The sequence below is a fragment of the Schistocerca piceifrons genome, chromosome 3 (genome assembly GCF_021461385.2).
Source record: "Schistocerca piceifrons isolate TAMUIC-IGC-003096 chromosome 3, iqSchPice1.1, whole genome shotgun sequence".
Taxonomy (NCBI): domain Eukaryota; kingdom Metazoa; phylum Arthropoda; class Insecta; order Orthoptera; family Acrididae; genus Schistocerca; species Schistocerca piceifrons.
The window spans coordinates 390,042,364-390,068,522 of NC_060140.1; the positions used below are offsets into that span (position 1 = coordinate 390,042,364).

The 26,159-nt window shown below is 44.9% G+C and overlaps 1 protein-coding gene across 1 annotated transcript in view; it reads left to right on the forward strand.

Moving 5' to 3' along the window:
* Positions 1-282: 282 nt before the first annotated feature.
* The window catches only part of LOC124789998 (solute carrier family 22 member 3-like), a 102,454-nt gene continuing 76,577 nt past the window's right edge, over positions 283-26,159 (forward strand). Inside the window, exon 1 of the mRNA XM_047257541.1 lies at positions 283-402. Within this exon, the coding sequence (XP_047113497.1) occupies positions 378-402 (25 nt within the window). The 5' untranslated portion in view covers positions 283-377. The remainder of the gene's footprint in view (positions 403-26,159) is intronic.

The window sequence follows — 26,159 nt, forward strand, 5'->3', positions numbered from 1 at the left end:
TATCAAGATGATCAGAGCGGGTTCGAGAACATTTTTCCACAGAACCGATTGATCATTTGATACCCTTCCCCCTCCTCTATTCCCCTCTGGCACTTCCACTAATCACTAACAGCGATATCCTCTGCATACAAATCATGCACTTCGGCGCCGCCTTCAGCTGGGAGCCGCAAGCTGTTCCTTGTTTCGTTTTTGCTTTATACCGACCCTGTTCTATGCTGTCTCCAAATCTCTTTTTCTGTTTCAGATTTGGACGAAGGATACAGTACCTGGTAGGCCTGAGTGCTACGTCGTTGTCCCAGATACTGCTCCCCTTATCAGCTTCTGTGTTTCCGCTCTACATTGTACTTTCCGCAGTCTCTGAGGGTGCACACTTGCCTATGGCGGAAGCAGCCATGGCGACCGGTGAGTTAAGCTGGAGTCGTAATAGAAAAACGAAAGTATATCCTACACATCTGTTTCAGTTTAGCGGCTCTTATGTTCCATTCTCATTCACTATGCTCAGTTCGCCTGTAGCAAGACTTTAGTTCGTTTGTGCTCACTTGGAGAAGTGCCAGAAGAGCTGAGTCGCTTGTTACAGCAAGGAGCAGAGCGTGGTAATTAAAGTTCTACCATGGCGAAGATAGGTGTACGAGTTGGCCACGGTACGGTATAGGTGACCCACTTTCTGTATTTATTGTGAGACGAGTCGGTCGGGAAGTGATTGATGAATACCAGCAGCACCTCGTTGACTATGTCCTGTGGGTTGAACTGTGTGATGTCAACGTTGCTGTACTTCAGTCGCCGCGCGGGATTAGCCGAGTGGTCTTGGGTGCTGCAACCACGGACTGTGCGGCTGGTCCCGGCGGAGATTCGAGTCGTCCCTCGGGCATGGGTGTGTGTGTTTGTCGTTAGGATAATTTAGATTAAGTAGTGTGTAAGCTTAGGGACTGATGACCTTATCAGTTAAGTCCCATGAGATTTCACACACATTTGAACATTTTTTGTACTTCAGTCGACATGAGAACAAATACAACTTCTTTGACGGCAACAACATGCAGTTAAGCATCTCTGGGCTCAAAAATGAGTGCTGCCGTTGTTTGTTTTGTTTCTAATGGGACAATTGATGAAGTGGTTTACAGATGTGGTAGGGATGGGCAGTTATGTTTAAGAACCGATTAACTGGCCTTTCCGCTTATTTAAATGAACCTAAGCATCACATCGATCAGTTGTATCATACTCTGTCCGAATAGGCCTTGGAAGACCCAACGGTACCGACCGGCCGCCGTGTCATCCTCAGCCCACAGGCATCACTGGATGCGGATTTGCAGGGGCATGTGGTCAACACACCGCTCTTCCGGCCGTAGGTCAGTTTCCGAGACCAGAGCCGCTCCTTCTCAATCAAGTAGCTCCTTAGTTTGCCTCACAAGGGCTGAGTGCACCACGCTTGCTAACAGCGCTCGGCAGACCGGATGATCACCCATCCAAGTGGTAGCCCAGCCCGAACTTCGGTGATCTGACGGGAACCGTTGTTACCACTGTGGCAAGGCCGTTGGGTAATTGTATCACAGTAATCGATTATTCCATTAATTGTTGTTTCAAGACTTTGTTTTTAGATCTATAAAATATTCCCTCTTCCTGGAGGCACTGCCTTATCGTAGCACCGACTATGAGTGCAGCAGAGTTTGAGTGTTCTGGAGAAGCAGAGATCGGTAACGTAGCTACTGGCAGGTCTGAGCTAGCTAGACAGGTCTCAGCAGAGCCAGACAAAGTGTGCCTCAGAACGATCCATCTTCCCTTACTTTCCTCTCCCTTCCTATTCCTTATCACCTCCTGATTTCCCTTCCACCGCATACTTCAGCGGCATAGGCGGCGGTCAACGCCGCTGGACAAAGGCTAACGGTTTCTCTATCGATGGGTCAGGGCAGGGCTAGAGCTAGTCCGAAACACGTTCGAGGAAGCATTAGGATAAAAGACTCGATGACTAGCGTTGAGGGGTATACTGAAGTCGAACAGATATATCCACTGAAAAGTATCCACTCTAGTAAAGTTTTAGGCAGACTTGATATGTGAGTGTCAAGGCAGTGAATCCTGTCCCTTGCCAGGAAGGTTGAGGGCGAGCGACTGGCTCCTTAAAACTGATTCTTTCGGCTAGGTTATGACAACAGCAACAGAAGCGCCCCTTGCCCTCCAGGTTTGTGGCTTTCCGTTGACCTAAAATCCCTAAACCAGGAAAGTTTAATCAAGTTAATCAGTCTCGGATACCAGATAGATTAATTGAATACAAACGTAGCAAAGAAGAAGAAAATCTACTTGGAACGTCCAACGCCCCAACCGTACAGGGCCCTCTTCGGTAGTAGCACAAGAGAATGCTTTATAAGACTGACGTAGCAGCATTACAGAAAATCGGATGTGTAGGCAAACAGGTATGCGAAGCAGGAACACTACAATTTTTTATGGAGGAGGATCCAAAAGACAAATTGTGATGCGTTTTGTATAAGTAAGTACATGCTAAATTAAATAAAGCAGTTAAAAACTGTGAGCAAGCGTTTGTCATACAGTTAATCAGAAAAGCTATGACGCAACCTACACAAACGTTCATGCCCCTACTGAAGGCACACGACGAAAAAATATATGAAGGGATAGACCGTGTTTACGAAGAAATCTCTAAAAGAGACACATACGTACTTCTAGGTGATTTCACCGGCAAAGTAGACAATGAAAATATCTGTTCTCCGACCGCAGGAAAGTACAGCTTGCACGGAGAAACCAATGGTAACGGCTTCAGGATGGTAACATTTGCCGCTAAAAGGAACATGGCTATCAGCTCGACAACATTCCGAACAGGAAATTCATCTAGAAACAAGGTGCTCAACTGATGGAAAAACCGCCAGTCAGACAGATCAATTAATGACAGACATGCAGCAGAGGGAAATAGTGAAATATGGTCCAGCACGTCACGGTGGGACTGACCATTTCATGATTCGGAAAAGTTCCGGTTGGGTGTGAAAACAAAAAATGGAAACCCGGGGTCTGACGTGCCAAAACGAAAAAGTGAGGAAAAACGCAAAGATTTTGCGTTAAAAATAAATAACCAGTTCGATGTACCAAAAAATTCAGAAAATGAAGAGTACGTGGAGAAGGAATGTCACGCTGTGAAGGCACACGCGTAAATAACGCGCTTTGCAGAAAGAAGAAACAGCAATAAATTAGATCGTTTGATGAGGAATGGGTTGGTTTGGGTTGTTTGGGGAAGGAGACCAAACAGCGAGGTCATCGGTCTCATCGGATTAGGGAAGGATGGGGAAGGAAGTCGGCCGTGCCTTTTCAAAGGAACCATCCCGGCATTTGCCTGGAGGATTCAGGGAAATCACGGAAAACCTAACTCAGGGTGGCCGGACGCGGGATTGAACTCCCGAATGCGAGTCCAGTGTCTATCCACTGCGCCACCTCGCTCGGTAATGAGGAATACGAAGATTTAGTTAAGAGAAGGAAGAAAGCACTTGAGTTATGGTTATAGGATACAGATAACGAAACACTGAAGCAAACATATCCAGAAGCGCGCAGAACGACCTCAAGAGTACCGGGAAATGAAGAGAGAAAATACCTAAGAGAAATTCTTGAAAATTTAGAAGTGAGATAGCCGAAATCCGGACAGTAAGAGATTCTTTGAACATGTAAAAACGGCAGGAAAAGGGTTCAAAACAAGAAGTCAGTACATCAGTGACAAAAATGGAAAATGATCGTGGATGATGAATCAGTCTTAGAGCGATGGTGAGAACATTGCAGTGAGCTACTTTACTGCCCTAAACGAGAGCTATGTTTCAGTGAAAACCAAAAAGACACAAATAACACAAACTGATATCACGGTGGAGGACATAGTGAACGCCATATTGAAGTTGAAGAGCAATAAAGCGCCATGAGATGACATGGTCCACGCCGAAGTGTTAAAATATAGAAGACGTGTGCTACAGACCGAGCTGTGCACACACGTTCAGGTCATCTGGAAGACTGAGGCATTACCCGACAGCTGTAAGACAGCAGTACTTTGTCCATTATACAAGAGAGGATCAAGATGGATTGCTCTAGCCACTGATGAATTAGTTTATTTAACTTGGCGTATAAAGTACTTTGCCATAACTAAGAACATGGTAAACATGGTAAAGGAGTTAAAAGCTGCTGAATCAATAAAATCTTCTCAACAAGCCGCGTCAATTCCATGTGATGCGGTTTGTTGAGAAAATTTTATTCGTACATAACTACCACTTTTTAGTTTTGGTAGAAATGTATTCCTTTTTAGCATTTATTAGTAAAGTTAATTAACGTCGTTCGTTTTATCACAAATACAGTAGGAAATGTACTTACAAGCACCAACATCTTTTGGGTTCGTGCCTCTCCTTCCGATCAGCAGCTATAGTAACAGTTACGACAGAAACAACGAGATCTGGTGAAAGCATGTCATAGAGACTTTCCCTTCCAAACACGCTTGTTGCAGCAGTTATTTATGAAATGAAATACCCAGCACAAGACTCCGCCACGGAACTTAATTTCCGCTCCATTTACAACGATCTGTTTGTGCAGTTTTGATCTATTGTTCGCCCGCCGTTTGTCGGTCTAGGAATGAACTTTCAAAGGCTACCGTGTTACAGAGAATGTTTTGCAGGAGCACTTGATGGTGTGCCGTTTCACAAAAAAATCTGTAAAAAAGCCAAAAGTGTAACAAATGCTTGCAGGAGTACCAACATGTTTACAAAATTCGATCATTGTGGCGGCAATGTCTTAATTCGCCTGAAAAGTGTAAGCATCCCCAGCCAACGCCTACGGTTTTGTGGACTTCCTGTCATGCAGTAGGGTAAAGTAACTAGTTCTGGATCTACCAAAATATCGACTCATATTTCTCGAATGGAAGTAGAGGGGCGTAATAAGCTTTGTGTACAACGTCTTAATTAGTTGATTCATCGTAATCAAGGAAAATATAAATTTATATTAACGGGGTCTGAGTACAGGTTTTTCTTAAAAAAAACTTACGTACTCGCATTGGTCCGTAATTAACCTAAACTAAACTGAACTCTGTCAGAACAGGCCTTGGAAGGCCCAACGGTACCGACCGGCTGCCGTGTCGTCCTCTCAGCTCAGGGGCGTCAGTGGATGTGGATACGGAGGGGCACGTGGTCAGCACCCCGTTCTCCCAGCCGTTGTCAGTTTTCGTGACCGGATCCGCTACTTCTCAGTCAAAGTAGCTCCTCAGTTTGCCTCACAAGGGCTGAGTACACCCCGCTTGCCAACAGCGCTCGGCAGACCGGACGGTCACCCATCCAAGTGCTAGACCAGCCCGACGGCGCTTATCTTCGGTGATCTGACGGAAACCGGTGTCATCACTGCGGCAAGGCCGTTGGCAATGGTCCATAGTTAGACCAGTTACTGAAAATTGTTCCCTTTCTTTACGCTAGTAAAATATGTCATAAGACGTAAGTCAGTGGACGGCGTATATGGCTAAAATATTCTCTGGAGAAACTGTCCGGTGTGATCCACATCTGGTGCTCGGCACTAATTGAGGATAAAAACTACGAATATGAATGACAATGAAACTCGATAGACAAAGGATGCAGAAAAGAAAATTACAATGCGCAAACAATATTATAGATGCAATAGTTCTCAATCTTATGAAGTTGCCTTTTGTAAGTTAGACCTACATCTATTTGCAGTTTTCACATGTGAAGTATTTTGATCAAACATTGTTTGCTGAATTCTGACATGTTTGGTGAGATCACACTTCGCACTTATTGCGCAGGATCCAGCTTCCTCCATTGCAGTCATCTCTGTATGTCCCACCACATCACCACATATTTCACAGGCAGTGTGATCGTCCATCGCTCTCTGAACTTTCAGATGACGTTTCATGTCTCCTCTTTCGAGATGTTCCTTCTCTTTTCTTCTTCTCTATTTTTTTTTCCTTTTCTTCGAACTCCTTTGGGAACTCAAGTGACGTCACACATGAGGATAGACTCGAAGCGTGGCCGTCTAGAAGCACAGGTATTGGTCATTTGGGAGGTACTTTCACAGTGAATTTCACGAACGATCTGTAAAATTTTTGGAATCTGTGTATCCACTTGGTGAAGTGGCAAAAATGACATCTTCCGGAGCTCCGTTCAAGAGGTCCTCGTTTAACCTGCATCCTGTGTAAATGACCATTGGTGATAGAACTACAGTTCCTGTAGCATATGTAGCGACCACAAGCGTTATGTTTTCACTTCTTCCACCACTTTCTCTTATCACCATTGTTTTGCAGCCTTTTCGAGCAACAATTTTCCCACTTTTATTGACCATCGTTACTCCAGTTTCGTCAACGTTGAAGATGTCGCAGCCTGTTACACGGAGTTCCTGAATTGTACCCGTCAGCTTTTCTAAGATCTCCTCATTATCATTTTCTGTTTCCATGCCGGAGCAGGCGGCAGAAAGATATTCGGATTGCCGAAGTGTTAAATTCTTCCGCATCACGAAACTCTTGTACCATCGTTTGGACAGGAAGTCATTTTTCAAAACTTTGACCGCTCCCTTAGCATCCACTTCTCCTGCAGTTTTGAGAATTTCTGCTCAAACTATGCCCCATTTTTTGCAGCTCTACGACAGTTTCGGAAATTTGTTGCTCAACTTCTTCCCCGAGGAGAGGTTTTGGTCCAGGTCTCTTGTTTCCTAAATGAACAGCTCTATTCACCCTCCTCCGAATAGTATCAAATGGCACTGATTCCATATGTCCGCTCAGCCTGTCTTATCGGTAGCCCTCCGTTCTTTACAGCAGTACCTACCCTCTCCAAATCTTCTTCAGTATAATTTCTCTGATTCTGCAAGTAAAAAATAAATGAACAAATAAATAAAAATAAAATTAAATTAAAATAAAAGAAAACAAGACTCAAAATGAGATTAATAATTTATTATTATAATACAAGTCTCATAGCTTAGTTTTAAAATTTCTTTGACGCTTGCGACAGTTAACTTAGCTTGATTATTTAAAAAAGGTGAATCTTTTGAATATAATTACTATAAATAATAATGGTTTTAAGCATTGTATTAATAATTAGAATATCTTCCCACATGATATTCAAAACATTTGACGACATTTTATACACTCTGAATGGGCAATTTATACGTAGGAAGACAATTACACTGAAATGCATTTAGATTTTGCGCGCTCTCCAGGCGACGAATAGTACTGCTGCATGGTTGTCAACAACATTCACGCAAACACAATAGGAAGCATCGATACATGTCTTGAATTTTTTTTTTGTTTGAACATAAAGATATTTACCTTTATCTTGAATGAATTTTAGTAATGTAGATGAAATAAAGAGAAAATAGCGCCATTGTAAACTTCCGTACCTCAATTTTACTCTCAAAATTCTGTTGAAACTGTGAGAAACAATTTCCGTGTACAGTGCGTTGGCTTCTCCAACTCATTAATACCTGCAAGGCCAAGCTGTAGCGCTTAAAAAGCCTACCGACGTAGTCGTCGTTCATGTGGAAAACTACCGGTCTACCGGTCCAGTAATCTTGATCCCCAGCTAGTTCCTTATCCTAAGTCAGCGCCCTCACAGAGACCATTTGTGAATCAACAAATCTCTCCATTAATTTGGGCTGAGACACGTCACCACTCTCTAGGAGAGGTACGAGACCCGACTGTGACTGGCAGAGTACCGTTTGGAGGCAGGGTGTGATGTTTCAGGAAATAGGCTCACCACCACTGACGGAACATTTGCTGTTACTTGCAGGTTATCTTAAGCTCCGGGAAAAAACGGGACACCCTCAACGACAAAGCCATTTCATTGATAATGTGACAGGCGGCTCATGACTGTGTGACTATATGATAACAAATTCAGAGCAAATGAATCATAAATTAATTGGTGTCTAAGCAGTCACATCAGTACACATTGTATCCCCGCCCCCCCCCCACCACACACACACACACACACACACACACACACACACACACACATTCTGGCGACAGTTCTCGAAGAAAACTATCGTGAAGATCCCGAAACGAAACGTATTCAGCGATAGACTGTCTCAAGCATCTAGCACCTTTTGTTACAATTCGGCAGTGGTTCTAGCGGGCTCTTGAGAAGAGTAAATTCCCGCTTCACCATACCCAATACATGTTAAATTTTCGGAGATCCAGTGATCTTTCTGACCAGCGCAGTCGTACACCTCGAAGAGCACGTTGCTTCGCATCAGCCTTAAGAGGTCGTGCTTTGTCCTGCTGAAGAATCACGTCGCCTGACGAAGTATTCTTAGAAACATGGGGATAACAATCTGTGCAGTTTAGCGGGCACTGATTACTTTATCATGGTGAAGCAACTAATGTGATTGCGAGTTGTAACTAATGGACCCCCATCCCTTGAATCCAGGATGGGAGCTGTTTGCCCTGGACGAATGCACTCTGGAATAGGCAGCTCACCAGGTCTATGCTGGATACGTCCATCTCTCACGTACAGACAAAATCTATTTATTCCAATCATTGAAGAGTACAGAGTGGCTTTCTATTCATCAGTCGACTCTTTCACGGCTCCAGCTAACCGTGCTTGCGGTGTCGTGGTGCCTGAGGTTGCCTGAGGTTGCCTGGCTAGACACACATTACCTTAGTCTTGCTGCAAAACACAGTTCCAAATGGCTCTTCGTGGCACGCCAAGTGCAACACGTGCCCGAATTTCTTCCCTTGAAGATATTCGGTCGGCCTCTGCTGCTCTCACATTGAGTCGATTTCTAATTGCAACACAGTTACTGTCTGCCGTCCAGAACCTGGTCTGTGGGTGCGAGAATGTTCCATTAACAGCTCTTGAAATCGGCGTCACGCCACCGATACATTATACCCAACATGTGCAGCAGCCCGTCGATATGTCCAGCCAGCTTCCTGCAGACCAACAATGCAACTCTGTTCATATGGTTGGCGTTGTTCAACGAGAGTTTGTACTCGTCGACGGGGACGGTTCTCCCTTAGAATGACTGTTGCACACACTGCTCTCGTCTAATCTCAGCACAGTTACTGTGAAACGTCCCCTTAGCAAAATTTATGAATTACTGTGCTGATAAACCTCTACGTTATTTGATTTTCAAACAGCTGAGAAAAACTGAACGTACCCAGACATTACTCTCTTTACTTATTCTGATCAACACTAAACTGACGCACAATATTTTTAGCGCAACGCAATCGGTCTTTCAAAAATTCCTACAAAAGAATGGCCCTGACTAACAATAACCTATAACTTTCATGAATCACTTACCTCACAAAAATCTTCGTTACTCGAACTGCTGCAATACAGCGAGCGCCAATACTGCCAGCTAAATAAAAGATTCTAACTACTGAAGGCACTAACTACTGATAGGCATAGTCAGCAAATGAAAGATTTTGATAGAGAACAAATAATGTATTTACCTTAATAATGTTCCAAAGTCATCATATATATATATATATATATATATATATATATATATATATATTTTACAGATTTACTCTTTCTGATGGACACACGTCCAGATCGTCCGCTCTCCAAATTCTGCCACTTCTCTCCCCACACCCACCACTGCTGGTGGCTCACCTGCAACTGCGCAACGCTACGCGCTATTCACATCCAACTGCCCAACACTAAAACACTGCAAACAGCACAGTCAGTGATTTTCATACAGAGCGCTACGTGGCGTTACCAACATAAAAACCTAAACAGCCTACTTACAACTGTCTGCAGAGCTAAAACGGCGCACAGACTGGCATCCAGAGACCGTGACAAATAAATCAATAACGTTACAACCCGTCACTATCCACATGCTATACCCTGGTGCCACTGAACCCAGTTTTGAGGGTATTGCATGTTTCTTTGACAGTGTCTATGTTCTCCTTCTCATTCAGGATACTTCCAGTCAGCATTTGGTGTTGGAAAATCTTTCAGAACTCCTATATTGTTTTTCAGCTGACGTTTGATACTACGGTCGAGAACAATTCTCAAACTTTTCCACCACTAATTATTAAACAAATAAAATATTTACAACACTAAAAAAATAATTTTCATACTAAACTGAAAAAAATACTGATTAAATTTACATATTTTAAAAAAATGTGTTGACACAGTTTCGGCTGCCCATTGAGGCCGTAGATAAGCGAATTGTTTTCAGTTGCACTTGAAATGTGCCATAGCATTTCGTTGAATGCATTTGTACATTCAGTGGTGATTTTTGACTTGAGACAGTGTATTTGTCATTGCTGCGCTGTTAGCTGCCCCACGTGTCACATCAGCGCAGACACATTGTAGCATATGGATTTGCACAGATGTGAGATGTGCACAAACCAGGAGGTTGAAGTTGGAGGTTTAGGCAAAACTGCTAATATCTGTGAACGTAAATGACATCTGCTCAGAGAAATCGTAGCCTATGGAGAGGAGATCGCCGATGACTGAAGCACGGTACATGTTTGAGTCAGTTATTTGTTCAGTCTAGTATTTCTGGTCATTTCCAACTCAGTGAATTTCATAATGGTTGAAAGGCGTCAATGCTTCGGCGAATTCATTGCTGAATTTATTGACACGCATGGGTGTGCTGCCGGCCAGAGTGGCCGAGCGGTTCTAGGCGCTACAGTCTGGAACCGCGCGACCGCTACTGTCGCAGGTTCGAATCCTGCCTCGGGCATGGATGTGTGTGATGTCCTTAGGTTAGTTAGGTTTAAGTAGTTCTAAGTTCTAGGGGAGTGATGACCAGAGTAGTTAAGTCCCATAGTGCTCAGAGCCATTTGAACCATTTGACGGTGTGCTGATAAGTAACGCCTCCGAATTTTTTTATGTGAAAACTCTCAAAGTTTCTTAAATGAAGCAAACTTTATTAACTTTCTACACCTTTATTCTTCACGTCTGTGGATTTAATTCTGAATACAGTCATCTTGGTGACGAACATATTTCTCCCAACTAAAGACCAGTTTGTTGATACCTTCACAATAGAATGTTTGATGTTGTTGATGGAGCGACAGCCTCACATCTGCTTGCACCGCTTCATCACTAACAAATTGGTCCTCGAAAGTGTTTTTCACATTTTGGAAACAGGTAGAAACCGAATGAGGCCAAGTCGGAACCGTAAGGACGATGATCGATGAAGGTGTCAGACTGTTGCAGATGACACAGCGCTCATGTGTGGCCTCGCATTATCATGCTGAAGGAGCGGGTTCTCCACATGTGGGCGAACTCTTCGCATTCGTGCTTTCCGTGGACCTCGCAATATCTTGCACAATTCACGGTGATGGCTTTAGGTATGAATTCCAAATGCATCTTACTTTGAACACCCCAGAACAAAGTGGGCATGAATTTGTCTACCAATGGCATGGTTTCAGCGTTCTGGCGTCGGTGGTCCTTTATGGCGGAACTCCAACCACGCTCTCTTGCATTCTGTGTCAAAATCGTTAACCTAGCTGTCACCACCTGTCACAGTTTTGTTAGGGAGACCATCACCATCGCGCTCAAAACATAACAGCAATTGTTAGATGTCGGATCTCCTCTATTGCATTCCAGGTGTGAGCATCTGAGGCAGCTGCAGTGCATAGTTTTCTGTATCGCTTTACTGCAATGATGGCTTGTACACGTTCTCGTGTTGTGGCACACTCACATGAGGGGAAAAAAATTGGAAATTTGTGGTATGGCCTTATGGGACCAAACGGCTGAGGTCATCAGTCCTTAAGCTTGCGCACTACTTAACCTTCCTTAAACTAACTTACGCTGAGGACAACACACACACCCGTACCCGAGGGAGGACTCGAACCTCCGACGGGGGCAGCCGTGGGGGCCGTGAAAAGGCGCCCGAGACCGCAGGGCTACCCCGCGCGGCCACTCACATGAGAGCTATGTCTGTGTTATCCGACGATTTTCTCTGATGAATGCAGCATCCCAATTCCGACGAGTCTTCTCGGTTGTCATAGGCGGCCGTCTATCCAGAGTTCTATCACACACGTTGACGATAGCACCACCGCTTCCTTCACTACGAGCACGAACAACACAAAGTCTCAAATTACTAATGTCGATACGATCATCAGTCTACGCAGCTTCCACTCTTCTCTGATTTTCAATTGGAGATACATATTCTGCGGTTAGAAACTCGGTTACAGCACGTTGTTTCTCATTGTCCTAAAAAAATGGTTCAAATCGCTCTGAGCACTATGGGACTTAACCTCTGAAGTCATCAGTCCCCTAGAACTTAGAACTAATTAAACCTAACTAACCTAAGGACATCACACACATCCATGCCCGAGGCAGGATTCGAATCTACGACTGTAGCGGTCGCGCGGTTCCAGACTGTAGCGCCTAGAACCGCTCGGCCACCACGGTCGGCTCTCATTGTCCTACATACAGCAGTTAGTATTACAGGTCGCCATGTCACTTGCTACAATTGGGCAGATGGTTACAACTAGCTTCAGCCGGTCGACCGAGTAATATGCACGATATGTAGTGTCTCAATCAGTATTGAAAACAGAATAAAAATTTTGGAGGCATTGCTTTTCAGCACGCTCTTGTTTATAAAAATCACACATGTCTTCAGGAGGTCCAATAATTGTATAGATTGAAATAAGAAACCGGATGCTTATAATTCGGTAACAGAGAAGATGAGAACAATTATCCCATGGCAAACAGTAGTAAAAGAAACGCTTGAGAACTTAACAAAATTAAACTGACGGAAAGAAAGTCGCAACACTAATAAATGATTAAAGCAGAGTAGTGAAGTTCCGGTAATACATTTGCCTAGGTAACATATTTAAGTGATTAACATTGCAGTTTTTTGTGTGTTTTTTTTTTGGGTCCCGTCGACAACGAGGTCATTAGAGACGGAGCACAAGCTCGGGTTAGGGAAGGATGGGGAAGGAAATCGGCCGTGCCCTTTCAAAGGAGCCATCCCGGCATTTGCCTGAATCGATTTAGGAAAACCTAAATCAGGATGGCTGGAGACGGGATTGAACCGTCGTCCTCCCGAACGTGAGGATTAACATTGCAGGATGACAGGTTAATGTAAGCGTGAGAGAAACCATTGAAAATTTGAAATGCTGGGAAATTAATAACCGGTGTAATCGCCAAATGTTGAATGCATTGTGTTGTACAGGTGTTGGTGTCAGCCTGTGGGACGCAGAGCGTGTTGAACTTGGTTGGTCAATACGGGGACAGTTAATGCTCGTCATATTTTCTCTTTTCCGTAGTTCCTTAGTTGCTTCAAAATTCAGGGAAGTATGTTCCGTCCATGCGACTAACTGAAGGCCTTCAATTAGTCCCATGTGTGCTTGATTGGAGACAGACATGCTGATCGTTCTGGCCAAAGAAACATGTCGACACTTTGTAGAGCTGTTGTGCTACAAATGCGGTATGTGAGTGAGAGTTATCCTGTGGGAAAACACCCTCTGGAATACTATTTATGAATGGCAGCACAACAAGCCGAACACAAATAGGTCGAACCAGTAGATCGACGTACAAATTTGCCGTCAGGGTGTGTGGGGTAACCACGAGAGTGCTCCTCAAATTGCTACTGCAGAGGCAGAACGATGCGCCAGATCCATACGCCGAACACGATGGCCTTCCCTCTCTGGCCACCTGGAGTCCGGTTTTCTTCCACTCGTACATTTTCATGACTACCGCTGCCAGCAGTCATGTTCGGTGACTACATTTCTGCAAAATCTTCCTGTGTTATTGGAGAAAGAACTTCCAGCTTTTCGCAGCACTATTACAAGACCCCATTTAAACTCCGTGAGATGCTGATAACGGCGTCTTTGTTGCCTTAAGGGGGGTAGGACGTCAAACGGGCCGTCTTGTAGCGGAAGAGACACCACAGGACATTTTAATTTGCACTGTCTACACTTTTACGAATAAATTCATAAAACTTTGTCAGCATGACCAGGAAGGATTCAGGATTCACAATCATAGCAGTGGAAGTTCAAAAAAATAACGAAATTTTTTTTTTACATGTGGAAGTTCATCATTTTTTCACTTCTGTTGGCTGCGTTTGTTGCTATAGGTACACGTTTCTTCATAAGTAAGAGAGATTCTTCGATGAATTTTGCACAGCATACAAACCATACTTACAGGTATATGAAACTCTAGAAATTATTCAATTTATGAAAAAATGAATGTGCTGTTACATTTTAAACTTCATGTTTAGAAAAAAAAACTCAAATATTATAGTTAATTATCTCAGATTTTACCACAGTTTTTAATAGATTTGGAAAATTCTACCGTTTCATACACCTGTAAGTATGGTTTTTATGCTGTGCAAAATTCATTGAAGAATATCCCTTACTTATGAAGAAAAGTGTACCTATAGCAACAAATGAAGTCAATGGTAAGTGAAAAAAAGGTGAAATACAAATGTAAAGCCGGCCGGTGTGGCCGAGTGGTTCTAGGCGCTACAGTCTGGTACCGCGCGACCGCTACGGTCGCAGGTTCGAATCCTGCCTCGGACATGGATCTGTGTGATGTTCCTAGGTTAGTTAGGTTTAAGTACTTCTAAGTTCTAGGGGACTGATGACCTCAGAAGTTAAGTCCCATAGTGCTCAGTGCCATTTGAACCATTTTTAAACAAATGTAAAAAAAAAATTATTTTCTTATATTTTTGTACTTCCACCACTATAAGTGTAAATCCTGAATCCTTTCTGGTCATTCTGATATAGTTTTGTGAAGTTACTTTTTAAAAGTATAGACACTGGAAATTAAAAATTCCTGTCGTGTCTCTCCAGCTCCAAATCGTCCCGTTTGACGTCCTACCCACCTTAAGGGCAATCTTGAGTAACATCAACTCAGCACATCCCTTATGAAAGGTATCAATATTCACGGCCGTTAGAGCGTGGATTTAAAGTAAACCTGATTTGCATCCTCTTAAGGATAGGAACTGGAGTGGACATCATCTTTAAGATGTCAAAACACGCCTACCAACTTTCGTTTTTATCGCACAAGCCTTTATTGATTTTGCGATTTTTTTTCGTCAGTGTATCAATCCTACCCGATTTGCGCTACGAAATCTCTCTCATTACATTTACCTCCATATGGAATTGCTAGCATACTTCAACTCATTAATGTTCTACGCCACAATCTTTTGTGTATTTAGAGTGAAGTCAGAGTGTTGTGTGAATGTGAAACAGAAACTTCTTCCATCAGCACCTTCAGAGTCATGGGCTATCTTACAAATTTATGTCAGTATGCAGGATGTATCATAATTAATGGCTTGAACGGAAAGCGCACATTAGTAGAAGTAAAGATTTCCCAGCAGATACATTCGCAAGTGAAATGTTTACGAGATAATGGCGACATTTTGGTTACTAGTCACTGCTGACCTATTTCTGTGTGAACTTGGCATGGTCTTTGTTTACGGTTTCGACCAATGGCGTTGTAAACAAAACGAATGCGACATTGTAGTACACAGTCAGGGTGCAACTCCTGTCAGTTTTTTGTGGAGCGTCAACTGTGTTGCACGAGTGTTGGTCGTAACATGAAACATTACAGTATCGACGAATATGTGGATACGCATTTCATGTATGGTGCGGCTAACGGCAATGTACTGGAGGCTGCTCGCTTGTATCATGAAGTATACCCTGCGAGAAGGAACCCCGAGAGTCGGATGCATCAACGCCACCGATAAACTGGCAGCTTTGCCCATAGTGTGAGAGCGAGTAAGGCTGCATGAATTACACTTGTGCTTGAAGATGCAGTGCTGGGAACAGTCAAACTTTCTCCAGGAATCTCGACTTGCCACACAAATTCCTAGAATGAGTCACAGAAGCATTTGGAGCCTAATACATCAAAATTCAGTGTACCATCACCACATCCATTGACTCTTTGTGACGCAGATGTTGGTCCTCGACTAACGTTCTGTCAGTGGATGCAGCGACAAGCTATGGGCAAGCCTATGTTTGACAATAACATTTTATTTACAGATGATGCTGGGTTCACTCTTGATATTGTCTTTACTTATCACAGTCCTCACCTTTGAAGTCATCTAGATCCTAACGCACATGCTGAGCATGAATCTTCACATCAGCAGCATTTGTCATTGAATTTGTGTTTAGGGGCACTACGCAATTTTCTCACTGTTACCAGATAAACTCAATGGTCGGAATTACCTTCACTTTCTGCGATATCATCTTGCGGGATTGCCTGAGCTAAGCCGGCCGGAGTTGGCGTGCTTTTCTAGGCGCTACAGTCTGGAACCGAGCGACCGCTACGGTCGCAGGTTCGAATCCTGCCTCGGGCATGGATGTGTATGATGTCCTTAGGTTAGTTAGGTTTAATTAGTTCTAAGTTCTAGGTGACTGATGACCTCAGAAGTTAAGTCGCATAGTGCTCAGAGCCATTTGATTGCCTGTGGTTATTCCCTTAGAACAACAGCAGAGGATGTGGTTCATGCGTGATGGAGCACCGGCACAGTACGGTTCTATGGTGACACGACATCTAGCACGCCGATATAGCGCGCCGATATGGTCAAAGATGGATTTGGTGAGTAGGACCCGTATCGTCGCCTCCAGCTCACCTCATTTGAACTCTATGACAGTCTATGACTGGGTGTTTGTGCTGTCCTCATCATTTCATCATCATTCATGAAAGTGGCGAGATTGGACTGAGCAAAGGTTGGGAATTTGTCCTGGCGCTGATAACGGCGCAGTTGAGCGCCCCACAAACCAAACATCATCATCATCATCACCATCATCCCTGACAGTTTGCGTTTTGGGGCTAACCTAAAGGCATAGCATACGCTACTCTGTTTAACATGGTTGAAGAATTGGAACAGAAACTTAGTGCTTGTCAAGAATTTCAAAATGATGCAGGCAGGATTCGAAACTCGGTTGAATTGCGGCGACGGACACAGGCCTGCATCCGGGTACAAAGATGACACTTTGATTCCCTCCTTTAACTATGAGCAGACACGTCGCTGTTATTGTGTCCAAAGCACCTGCACTTCTACCAAAGGATCTGTAACAACTTTTTAAAATATTGTAGAGTATTGTTACCTTTTCGTACCTGGGATGACGTTTACACAGAATCAAGTTGGTGCTGGATGAAATCACAAAGTCGCCGTTATCTCGCAAACGGTACGTCTGTGGATCTCAGTTTACTGATACTTTGTGGCTTCTGGTACAGTGTACTTTCAGCTGAGTGAGTGTTCGCCACTAATTCTGGTACAGCCTGTGTGTACTGCCTAAAGGAATATGTAGTCCACAACAAGAGTGAGTACAGGCGTAAACTATTCACGTCATTACCACAATATTAAAACTTTTCATGAACGCTGCGAAGCCCATCTTGAGTTCGGCATGGAGTTCTATATTCCGGTGCAAAAGTTTATAAAAGTTTGCTGGTTCGTCTCAAGAACGGAAATGTAAATCCCCATATTCTCAGAAATGAAGTAAAAGAGACCTCACTGACCACACCTATAATTTATTAGGCTGTATGAAGGTCAAAACATACTGAAAACTAAGAAAATATTGTCTGTAACTTGCACAATTAATGTGTTACACAGCTGAGATTCTTCATTTGTTTTCATGATATTCTTCATCAGGATAACTTAAAACAATTCGCATGTGTCAGGAAATATTTCGCTCAGTGCTTGTTTAGACATTGATGTCGAAATTTCTAAATCTTCATAACGTATTCCTGTTGTCAGACATCGCAATGTCCCTATTAGCATTCGTATGGGTCGTGGGACAAGGCGGGCTCAATGGCAAAGTTCCAGTGTCCTTCTAACGTAAATAAATCGGCCATTGCCTTAGTGTACGTAGCTAAACTAAGCGCTCACTTGGGCCTTCGTTTTGTACATTTAGACCGTTGGTAACGGGCTGTAACTGTCTTTATAGTTTCATTGACGGTCCATAAAAAAAGAAAGAAAAAAATAAGAAAAAGAAAAGGTCGAGATGGCCGGCCGGTGTAGCCGTGCGGTTCTAGACACTTCAGTTTGGAACCGCGTGACCGCTACGGTCGCAGGTTGGAATCCTGCCTCGGGCATGGATGTGTGTGATGTCCTTAGGTTAGTTCTAAGTTCTAGGGGACTGATGACCTCAGACGTTAAGTCCCATAGTGCTCAGAGCCATTTGAACCAAAAGGTCGAGATGGTGGCCGAGTAACACAAGCTCATGTTGACTCAGGTATTACTTAATGGTCAAATGCTTGTAGCCTAAAGTGAAAACTGTCGTCATAAAGAAGGTTATTTCTGACCCAAAATGGCGTCTTCTGTATCCCAGTGATGCAGTACACTCGTGTACGCCACCCGCTCCTAACTACCGCCCCCCTCGAAGTCCTCAGCATCCTGAGAGGGGACTTGGCATTCGTAGTCCGTATCTCGATCGAGCAACAGCAGCAGCAGCATAAGTAAATTCACGTAATATTCGCATATGTTCAACACAGTATTGCACCCAATGGTGTCGGCTTCTTTTACGCAATTTCTGGGAGGGTATTGCGTCCGAAGTTATTTTCTGCAACATATGATGCTGTTTACAGTATCGTTGTTATTTTACCGATTTTTTAAAGAATACATACACAAATACGGGTGTCACTGCTATACTACAGATTTTTCGCCACTTTTTAAGAAGATACACGTGAACTGGGTTTTGGTGACATTTTACCGATTATTTTTAAGAAGACGCGCGTAAATACGGTCTTGGTGGTGATTTTACAGATTTTTCAACAGTACACACATAAATACTGGACTGTGAACATTTAAAATTTTCGCAATGCATTATTTAGTAATAAGTAAATTCCTGCTATTTACCATTTGTAAGCACACCATTGCTATTTACGATTTTACCGATTTTTTCCGAGTACTTCACATATAGCCACTTATTTTGAGGACACACAAGTAAAAATATGGATCAATTACATTGATCTTCATCACTAAACAGTTTCTTATTTAAGAACAAATACACGCCAGCTCTACGTATCACATAAACGTGCTTTGGTTCAAATGGCTCTGAACACCATGTGACTTAACTTCTGAAGTCATCAGTCCCCTAGAACTTAGAACTACTTAAGCCTAACTAACCTAAGGACATCACACACATCTATGCCCGAGACAGGATTCTAACCTGCGACCGTTGCAGTGGCGCGGTTCCAGACTGTAGCGCCTAGAACCGCTTGGCCACTCCGGCCGGCCCAAACGTGCTTATTCCTCCACACTAATAGTGTGTGTGTGTCATCGCTATCAAGTCCATTAACACTATAAGAACGTACTGGGCTTGTAAAAATAACGAGGGAACGCTTCTACTGAGAAGAGTGTATACATCACTAATACACTCCTGGAAATGGAAAAAAGAACACATTGACACCGGTGTGTCAGACCCACCATACTTGCTCCGGACACTGCGAGAGGGCTGTACAAGCAATGATCACACGCACGGCACAGCGGACACACCAGGAACCGCGGTGTTGGCCGTCGAATGGCGTTAGCTGCGCAGCATTTGTGCACCGCCGCCGTCAGTGTCAGCCAGTTTGTCGTGGCATACGGAGCTCCATCGCAGTCTTTAACACTGGTAGCATGCCGCGACAGCGTGGACGTGAACCGTATGTGCAGTTGACGGACTTTGAGCGAGGGCGTATAGTGGGCATGCGGGAGGCCGGGTGGACGTACCGCCGAATTGCTCAACACGTGGGGCGTGAGGTCTCCACAGTACATCGATGTTGTCGCCAGTGGTCGGCGGAAGGTGCACGTGCCCGTCGACCTGGGACCGGACCGCAGCGACGCACGGATGCACGCCAAGACCGTAGGATCCTACGCAGTGCCGTAGGGGACCGCACCGCCACTTCCCAGCAAATTAGGGACACTGTTGCTCCTGGGGTATCGGCGAGGAAAATTCGCAACCGTCTCCATGAAGCTGGGCTACGGTCCCGCACACCGTTAGGCCGTCTTCCGCTCACGCCCCAACATCGTGCAGCCCGCCTCCAGTGGTGTCGCGACAGGCGTGAATGGAGGGACGAATGGAGACGTGTCGTCTTCAGCGATGAGAGTCGCTTCTGCCTTGGTGCCAATGATGGTCGTATGCGTGTTTGGCGCCGTGCAGGTGAGCGCCACAATCAGGACTGCATACGACCGAGGCACACAGGGCCAACACCCGGCATCATGGTGTGGGGAGCGATCTCCTACACTGGCCGTACACCACTGATGATCGTCGAGGGGACACTGAATAGTGCATGGTACATCCAAACCGTCATCGAACCCATCGTTCTACCATTCCTAGACCGGCAAGGGAACTTGCTGTTCCAACAGGACAATGCACGTCCGCATGAATCCCGTGCCACCCAACGTGCTCTAGAAGGCGTAAGTCAACTACCCTGGCCAGCAAGATCTCCGGATCTGTCCCCCATTGAGCATGTTTGGGACTGGATGAAGCGTCGTCTCACGCGGTCTGCACGTCCAGCACGAACGCTGGTCCAACTGAGGCGCCAGGTGGAAATGGCATGGCAAGCCGTTCCACAGGACTACATCCAGCATCTCTACGATCGTCTCCATGGGAGAATAGCAGCCTGCATTGCTGCGAAAGGTGGATATACACTGTACTAGTGCCGACATTGTGCATGCTCTGTTGCCTGTGTCTATGTGCCTGTGGTTCTGTCAGTGTGATCATGTGATGTATCTGACCCCAGGAATGTGTCAATAAAGTTTCCCCTTCCTGAGACAATGAATTCACGGTGTTCTTATTTCAATTTCCAGGAGTGTATATCACACTTGCGAAGCCCACACGATGCATCGTACAAGCCTATCACATAGCCCACACTTCCAGCACACCACTGCCGCAGACGCCGCTGCGTTCCTCATAATGCTCAACATTTTGGGGTAGCATTTTGCCGCCACTGTTGGGATAGTACATGAATAATTGCAACATCCATTTTTAAACAAACATTTCACCCTGTAGAATCCCTCTTCCTCCCCCCCCCCCCCTTCTGGAGCACCAAAGAGTATCACATCGCCTATCACACCGTGCCGCCAAAATGCACATCTGATTGGACCTACATTGCTAATCATCTACTTGTGCCACTTGTGCACTCACCAAAGATGCCACGAACACTGAGATAAGAATAGGCACGTTATGCATTTAAAAGCAAACAGAAAATGCAGCTTTCAAATGATAGAGCTCAGAAATGAGTCGTCCTTTTCTTGCATGTTTTTATTCAGCAAATCTAGATTTCAGCTAGTAGCCAGGGATTATCAATGCACCATTTCATAGTATCAACGCATGTTCTAGTACACATCACAATCGATGAGTGCACCCACGTTCCTAAGGGAAGGTAACCTGAAGAAAATATAGCTTTCGTACCATGTGCAGTGTATTCCTGTTGTACAGCAGAACACTAGTGTAACAGCAGTCGCACCTGTCTCTGCTGAACCGGTCGTTCTATAGCGCTTCTGTGTTTGATACTGCCACAGCTGCCTCTTCGCTTTTGAGTACGATGGAGTCTGTACCAAATGCAGCCAACAGCAGCTCCACATGAAACAACATAAGCAATAGCCTCCCACCTCCCAGCACACACAGCGTACAGATAGAGAGAGGGTCACTTACTGCCCCGCAGCAACCTGCCACCGCCGAAGACGTAGGCAGGTGCTGCGTGACGGACGACCGACTCCAACACTCAAGAGAGAATGGGGTTTGGGTTGTTTGGGGGAGGAGACCAGACAGCGAGGTCATCGGTCTCATCGGATTAGGGAAGGACGGGGAAGGAACTCGGCCATGCCCTTTCAAAGGAACCAACCAGCATTTGCCTAGAGCGATTTAGGTAAATCACGGAAAACCTAAATCAGGATTGAACCGTCGTCCTCCCGAATGCGAGTCCAGAGAGAATGCTTAGCAAAATTTACTCGGCACGTTCCTCCCATTTTACCTATGTGCAACCTGATCTAAAATTTCTGGACACCTACCAGTGGACATTAATACGATAATACGATATCCGTCTACTGGTGAAATCGAATGCCGCATTCGAAACGAGGAAAAAAGTCATGACGGACAAGCTATAGATGTGTGCGGGATTGGCTATGCACTTTAAGCGTTTCAGATTTTTTTCTTTCTTTCTTTTTTCGGGGTATTATCGCGTAATACCCTCTATCAATCAACATCGGTATGGTTTAACGTCTTTATTCTTCTAAATACAGAGAAACGGAGATCAATAATTCCGTTAGAGCAAACCTATTTACACCTCCTCTCGAAGGGTATAGCTTTTGTAAATTATTCTTTTTTAATGCTGAGAATATATGGAGAGATCAGTGACACAACAGGTTTTGCTGCTACATCAATATCGTAATAGAAAAGTTACGGTTCTCTTCATTTCTATCCAGTAAGTGACATTATGTTCAGATTCAACTACCAGTCCCTTCACATTTTTGCGATGATGTGGAAGATATCTCGTCCTATTTAGGCGCAATACTTACATTTATTTACGTTGAGGTCTACTACTAGTCCCTATAGCGATCAGTCACAGGTCTTCCAATAGTTCACCACTTCCTTATTTAAAATAAAAAAAAATAAAAATAAAAAATAAAAATGTTGAGATGTGTGTGAAATCTTATGGGACTTAACCGCTAAGGTCATCAGTCCCTAAGCTTACACACTACTTAACCTAAATTATCCTAAGGACTCGAACCTCCGCCGGGACCAGCCGCACAGTCCACGACTGCAGCGCCTTAGACCTCTCGGCTAATCCGGCGCGGCCCCTTTTTAAAGAAAAATGCATCATCCTACATCTATTACGAAACAAATACCCTGTAAGCTACCGTATAGTGCATGGCAGATGGTGAAACAAGGCGGTAGCGTCACGTTTCTTTTCTGTCTGACTCTAACCTATGGAAAGAGTAAAAACCAAAAATATGTATTGACATACTACTCCACACTGTACAGTGCTATGTGCACAACTTTGATCGCAAACCTGAAAAACACAAAACTCCTGTACAGTAAAGACATAGATACTGCGACGCCGCCGGCCGGAGTGGCCGTGCGGTTCTAGGCGCTACAGTCTGGAACCACGTGACCGCTACGGTCGCAGGTTCGAATCCTGCCTTGGGCACGGATGTGTGTGATGCCCTTAGGTTCGTTAGGTTTAAGTAGTTCTAAGTTCTAGGGAACTGATGACCTCCGAAGTTAAGTCCCATAGTGCTCAGAGCCATTTGAACCATTTGAACTGTGACGCCCATTGGCAAGGTCATGGGGCTCTGAGAGAGGCGTTTGCTGGATTTGTCCTCATTGATGAATCACATGTTTTCCTACCCCTCCCCAAATGTGTGAGAAAGAGATTATTTTGTTGTGGAAGAAAAATCTGTATTAGTTTGACTTACTAATTGCAGTCATCATGAGACGTATGTGGTAGGTAGTAACGTATCACTGACAACAGAAGAAGAATTAGATCCTACACCAATCATCAATCATGTGCAAGTCTTCCTGTAAATCGGTGTGGCATATTGGTGCCGCAGCCCTCCTATGTAGATGAGAGCCCACACGTAAATACACACTCCAAAATCCGATGTACAGTGCTTGAAGCATCTACGTGATAGCAATATTAAAAATAGGTATTGAACGAATTGTAGGTGGGATGTGTACTGCATTTTACTCGTATACACATTGTTCACCCGAGAGTTGTTAGGAAATAAATGTAATGAATTCCTGCGATGGCTTTTTATGTTTCTGCATTTGGAATACCTTTGTATGCATTTTAAGTACTTCCTGATATTCCTGCTGATTTCAGCCACGAACAACATTACCATTCCATTAAACACAAAGCTATCACGACTACCATGCTGTCACTGGCTATGTAAGATTGATATCACAGATATATTGTTTGTAATATGGCGTGTTACGCAACTGCCAGTGCAATATACACTCCTGGAAATTGAAATAAGAACACCGTGAATTCATTGTCCCAGGAAGGGGAAACTTTATTGACACATTCCTGGGGTCAGATACATCACATGATCACACTGACAGAACCACAGGCACATAGACACAGGCAACAGAGCATGCACAATGTCGGCACTAGTACAGTGTATATCCACCTTTCGCAGCAATGCAGGCTGCTATTCTCCCATGGAGACGATCGTAGAGATGCTGGATGTAGTCCTGTGGAACGGCTTGCCATGCCATTTCCACCTGGCGCCTCAGTTGGACCAGCGTTCGTGCTGGACGTGCAGACCGCGTGAGACGACGCTTCATCCAGTCCCAAACATGCTCAATGGGGGACAGATCCGGAGATCTTGCTGGCCAGGGTAGTTGACTTACGCCTTCTAGAGCACGTTGGGTGGCACGGGATACATGCGGACGTGCATTGTCCTGTTGGAACAGCAAGTTCCCTTGCCGGTCTAGGAATGGTAGAACGATGGGTTCGATGACGGTTTGGATGTACCATGCACTATTCAGTGTCCCCTCGACGATCACCAGTGGTGTACGGCCAGTGTAGGAGATCGCTCCCCACACCATGATGCCGGGTGTTGGCCCTGTGTGCCTCGGTCGTATGCAGTCCTGATTGTGGCGCTCACCTGCACGGCGCCAAACAGGCATACGACCATCATTGGCACCAAGGCAGAAGCGACTCTCATCGCTGAAGACGACACGTCTCCATTCGTCCCTCCATTCACGCCTGTCGCGACACCACTGGAGGCGGGCTGCACGATGTTGGGGCGTGAGCGGAAGACGGCCTAACGGTGTGCGGGACCGTAGCCCAGCTTCATGGAGACGGTTGCGAATGGTCCTCGCCAATACCCCAGGAGCAACAGTGTCCCTAATTTGCTGGGAAGTGACGGTGCGGTCCCCTACGGCACGGCGTAGGATCCTACGGTCTTGGCGTGCATCCGTGCGTCGCTGCGGTCCGGTCCCAGGTCGACGGGCACGTGCACCTTCCGCCGACCACTGGCGACAACATCGATGTACTGTGGAGACCTCACGCCCCACGTGTTGAGCAATTCGGCGGTACGTCCACCCGGCCTCCCGCATGCCCACTATACGCCCTCGCTCAAAGTCCGTCAACTGCACATACGGTTCACGTCCTCGCTGTCGCGGCATGCTACCAGTGTTAAAGACTGCGATGGAGCTCCGTATGCCACGGCAAACTGGCTGACACTGACGGCGGCGGTGCACAAATGCTGCGCAGCTAGCGCCATTCGACGGCCAACACCGCGGTTCCTGGTGTGTCCGCTGTGCCGTGCGTGTGATCATTGCTTGTACAGCCCTCTCGCAGTGTCCGGAGCAAGTGTGGTGGGTCTGACACACCGGTGTCAATGTGTTCTTTTGTCCATTTCCAGGAGTGTAGCTTCATCACCAAAGACGGAACTACTTCTGGTACCAACCTTTCATGATCCGTTTGTGAATGGCGGGTATAAATAATGTCTTCTCGTTGCAATCATTTAGTGAGGCATGTGAGGGACGCGAGATAAGTTGAAAATGTGTTTTGTAATTCACACCTTCATGGATGATTCTGCTTTTCATCATATTCTCAACGTTAACAATTGCTCCATTAAAATTTTAGTCGTAGATGTTTGTATTTACACCTACAATACCTTTCTTCTTGATTCAGTCTTAAAAAATGACTAGGCGCTCAGTCCGGAACCGCGCGACTGCTACGGTGCAGGTTCGAATCCTGCCTCGGGCATGGATGTGTGTGATGTCCTTAGGTTAGTTAGGTTTAAGTAGTTCTAAGGTCTGGGGGACTGATGATCACAGATGTTAAGTCCCACAGTGCTCAGAGCCATTTTAAAAAATGAACGGAGCGCGAATTTACGATGTATAGTGTATATTTCGCATACTCTATCTGCTCTAACGCATCCGGACTTCTAATAATAATATTATTAGTACTAATAACAGTAATAGTAATAATAACACACTAAAATAAAAAAGTAGTTATGGAAATGGGTCACAAATTGATTTTCGTTCAAGTATCGATGGAAAATGCAGAACTGTAAACTTTGGCGGTCGCTGGATGAATGTGTGTCACTGCCATTTTGTGTCACTGCCATTTCTCCACATAGCTGGAAATTACAGTAATCAGGGGCAAAAAGTCTTTGCAAATTTCGTTCCGTGTACTCAACTGGACAGTAACTATACCTCACAGACTGACGCTTGAACAGTAAAGGCGGATGTAAGCATTTGACATTTGAGAGAGGACGGATCATTGGGCTCAAAGAAGCTGGCTGGAGTAATCGGCGTGTTGCTCTACATTTGAACAGGAGTGATG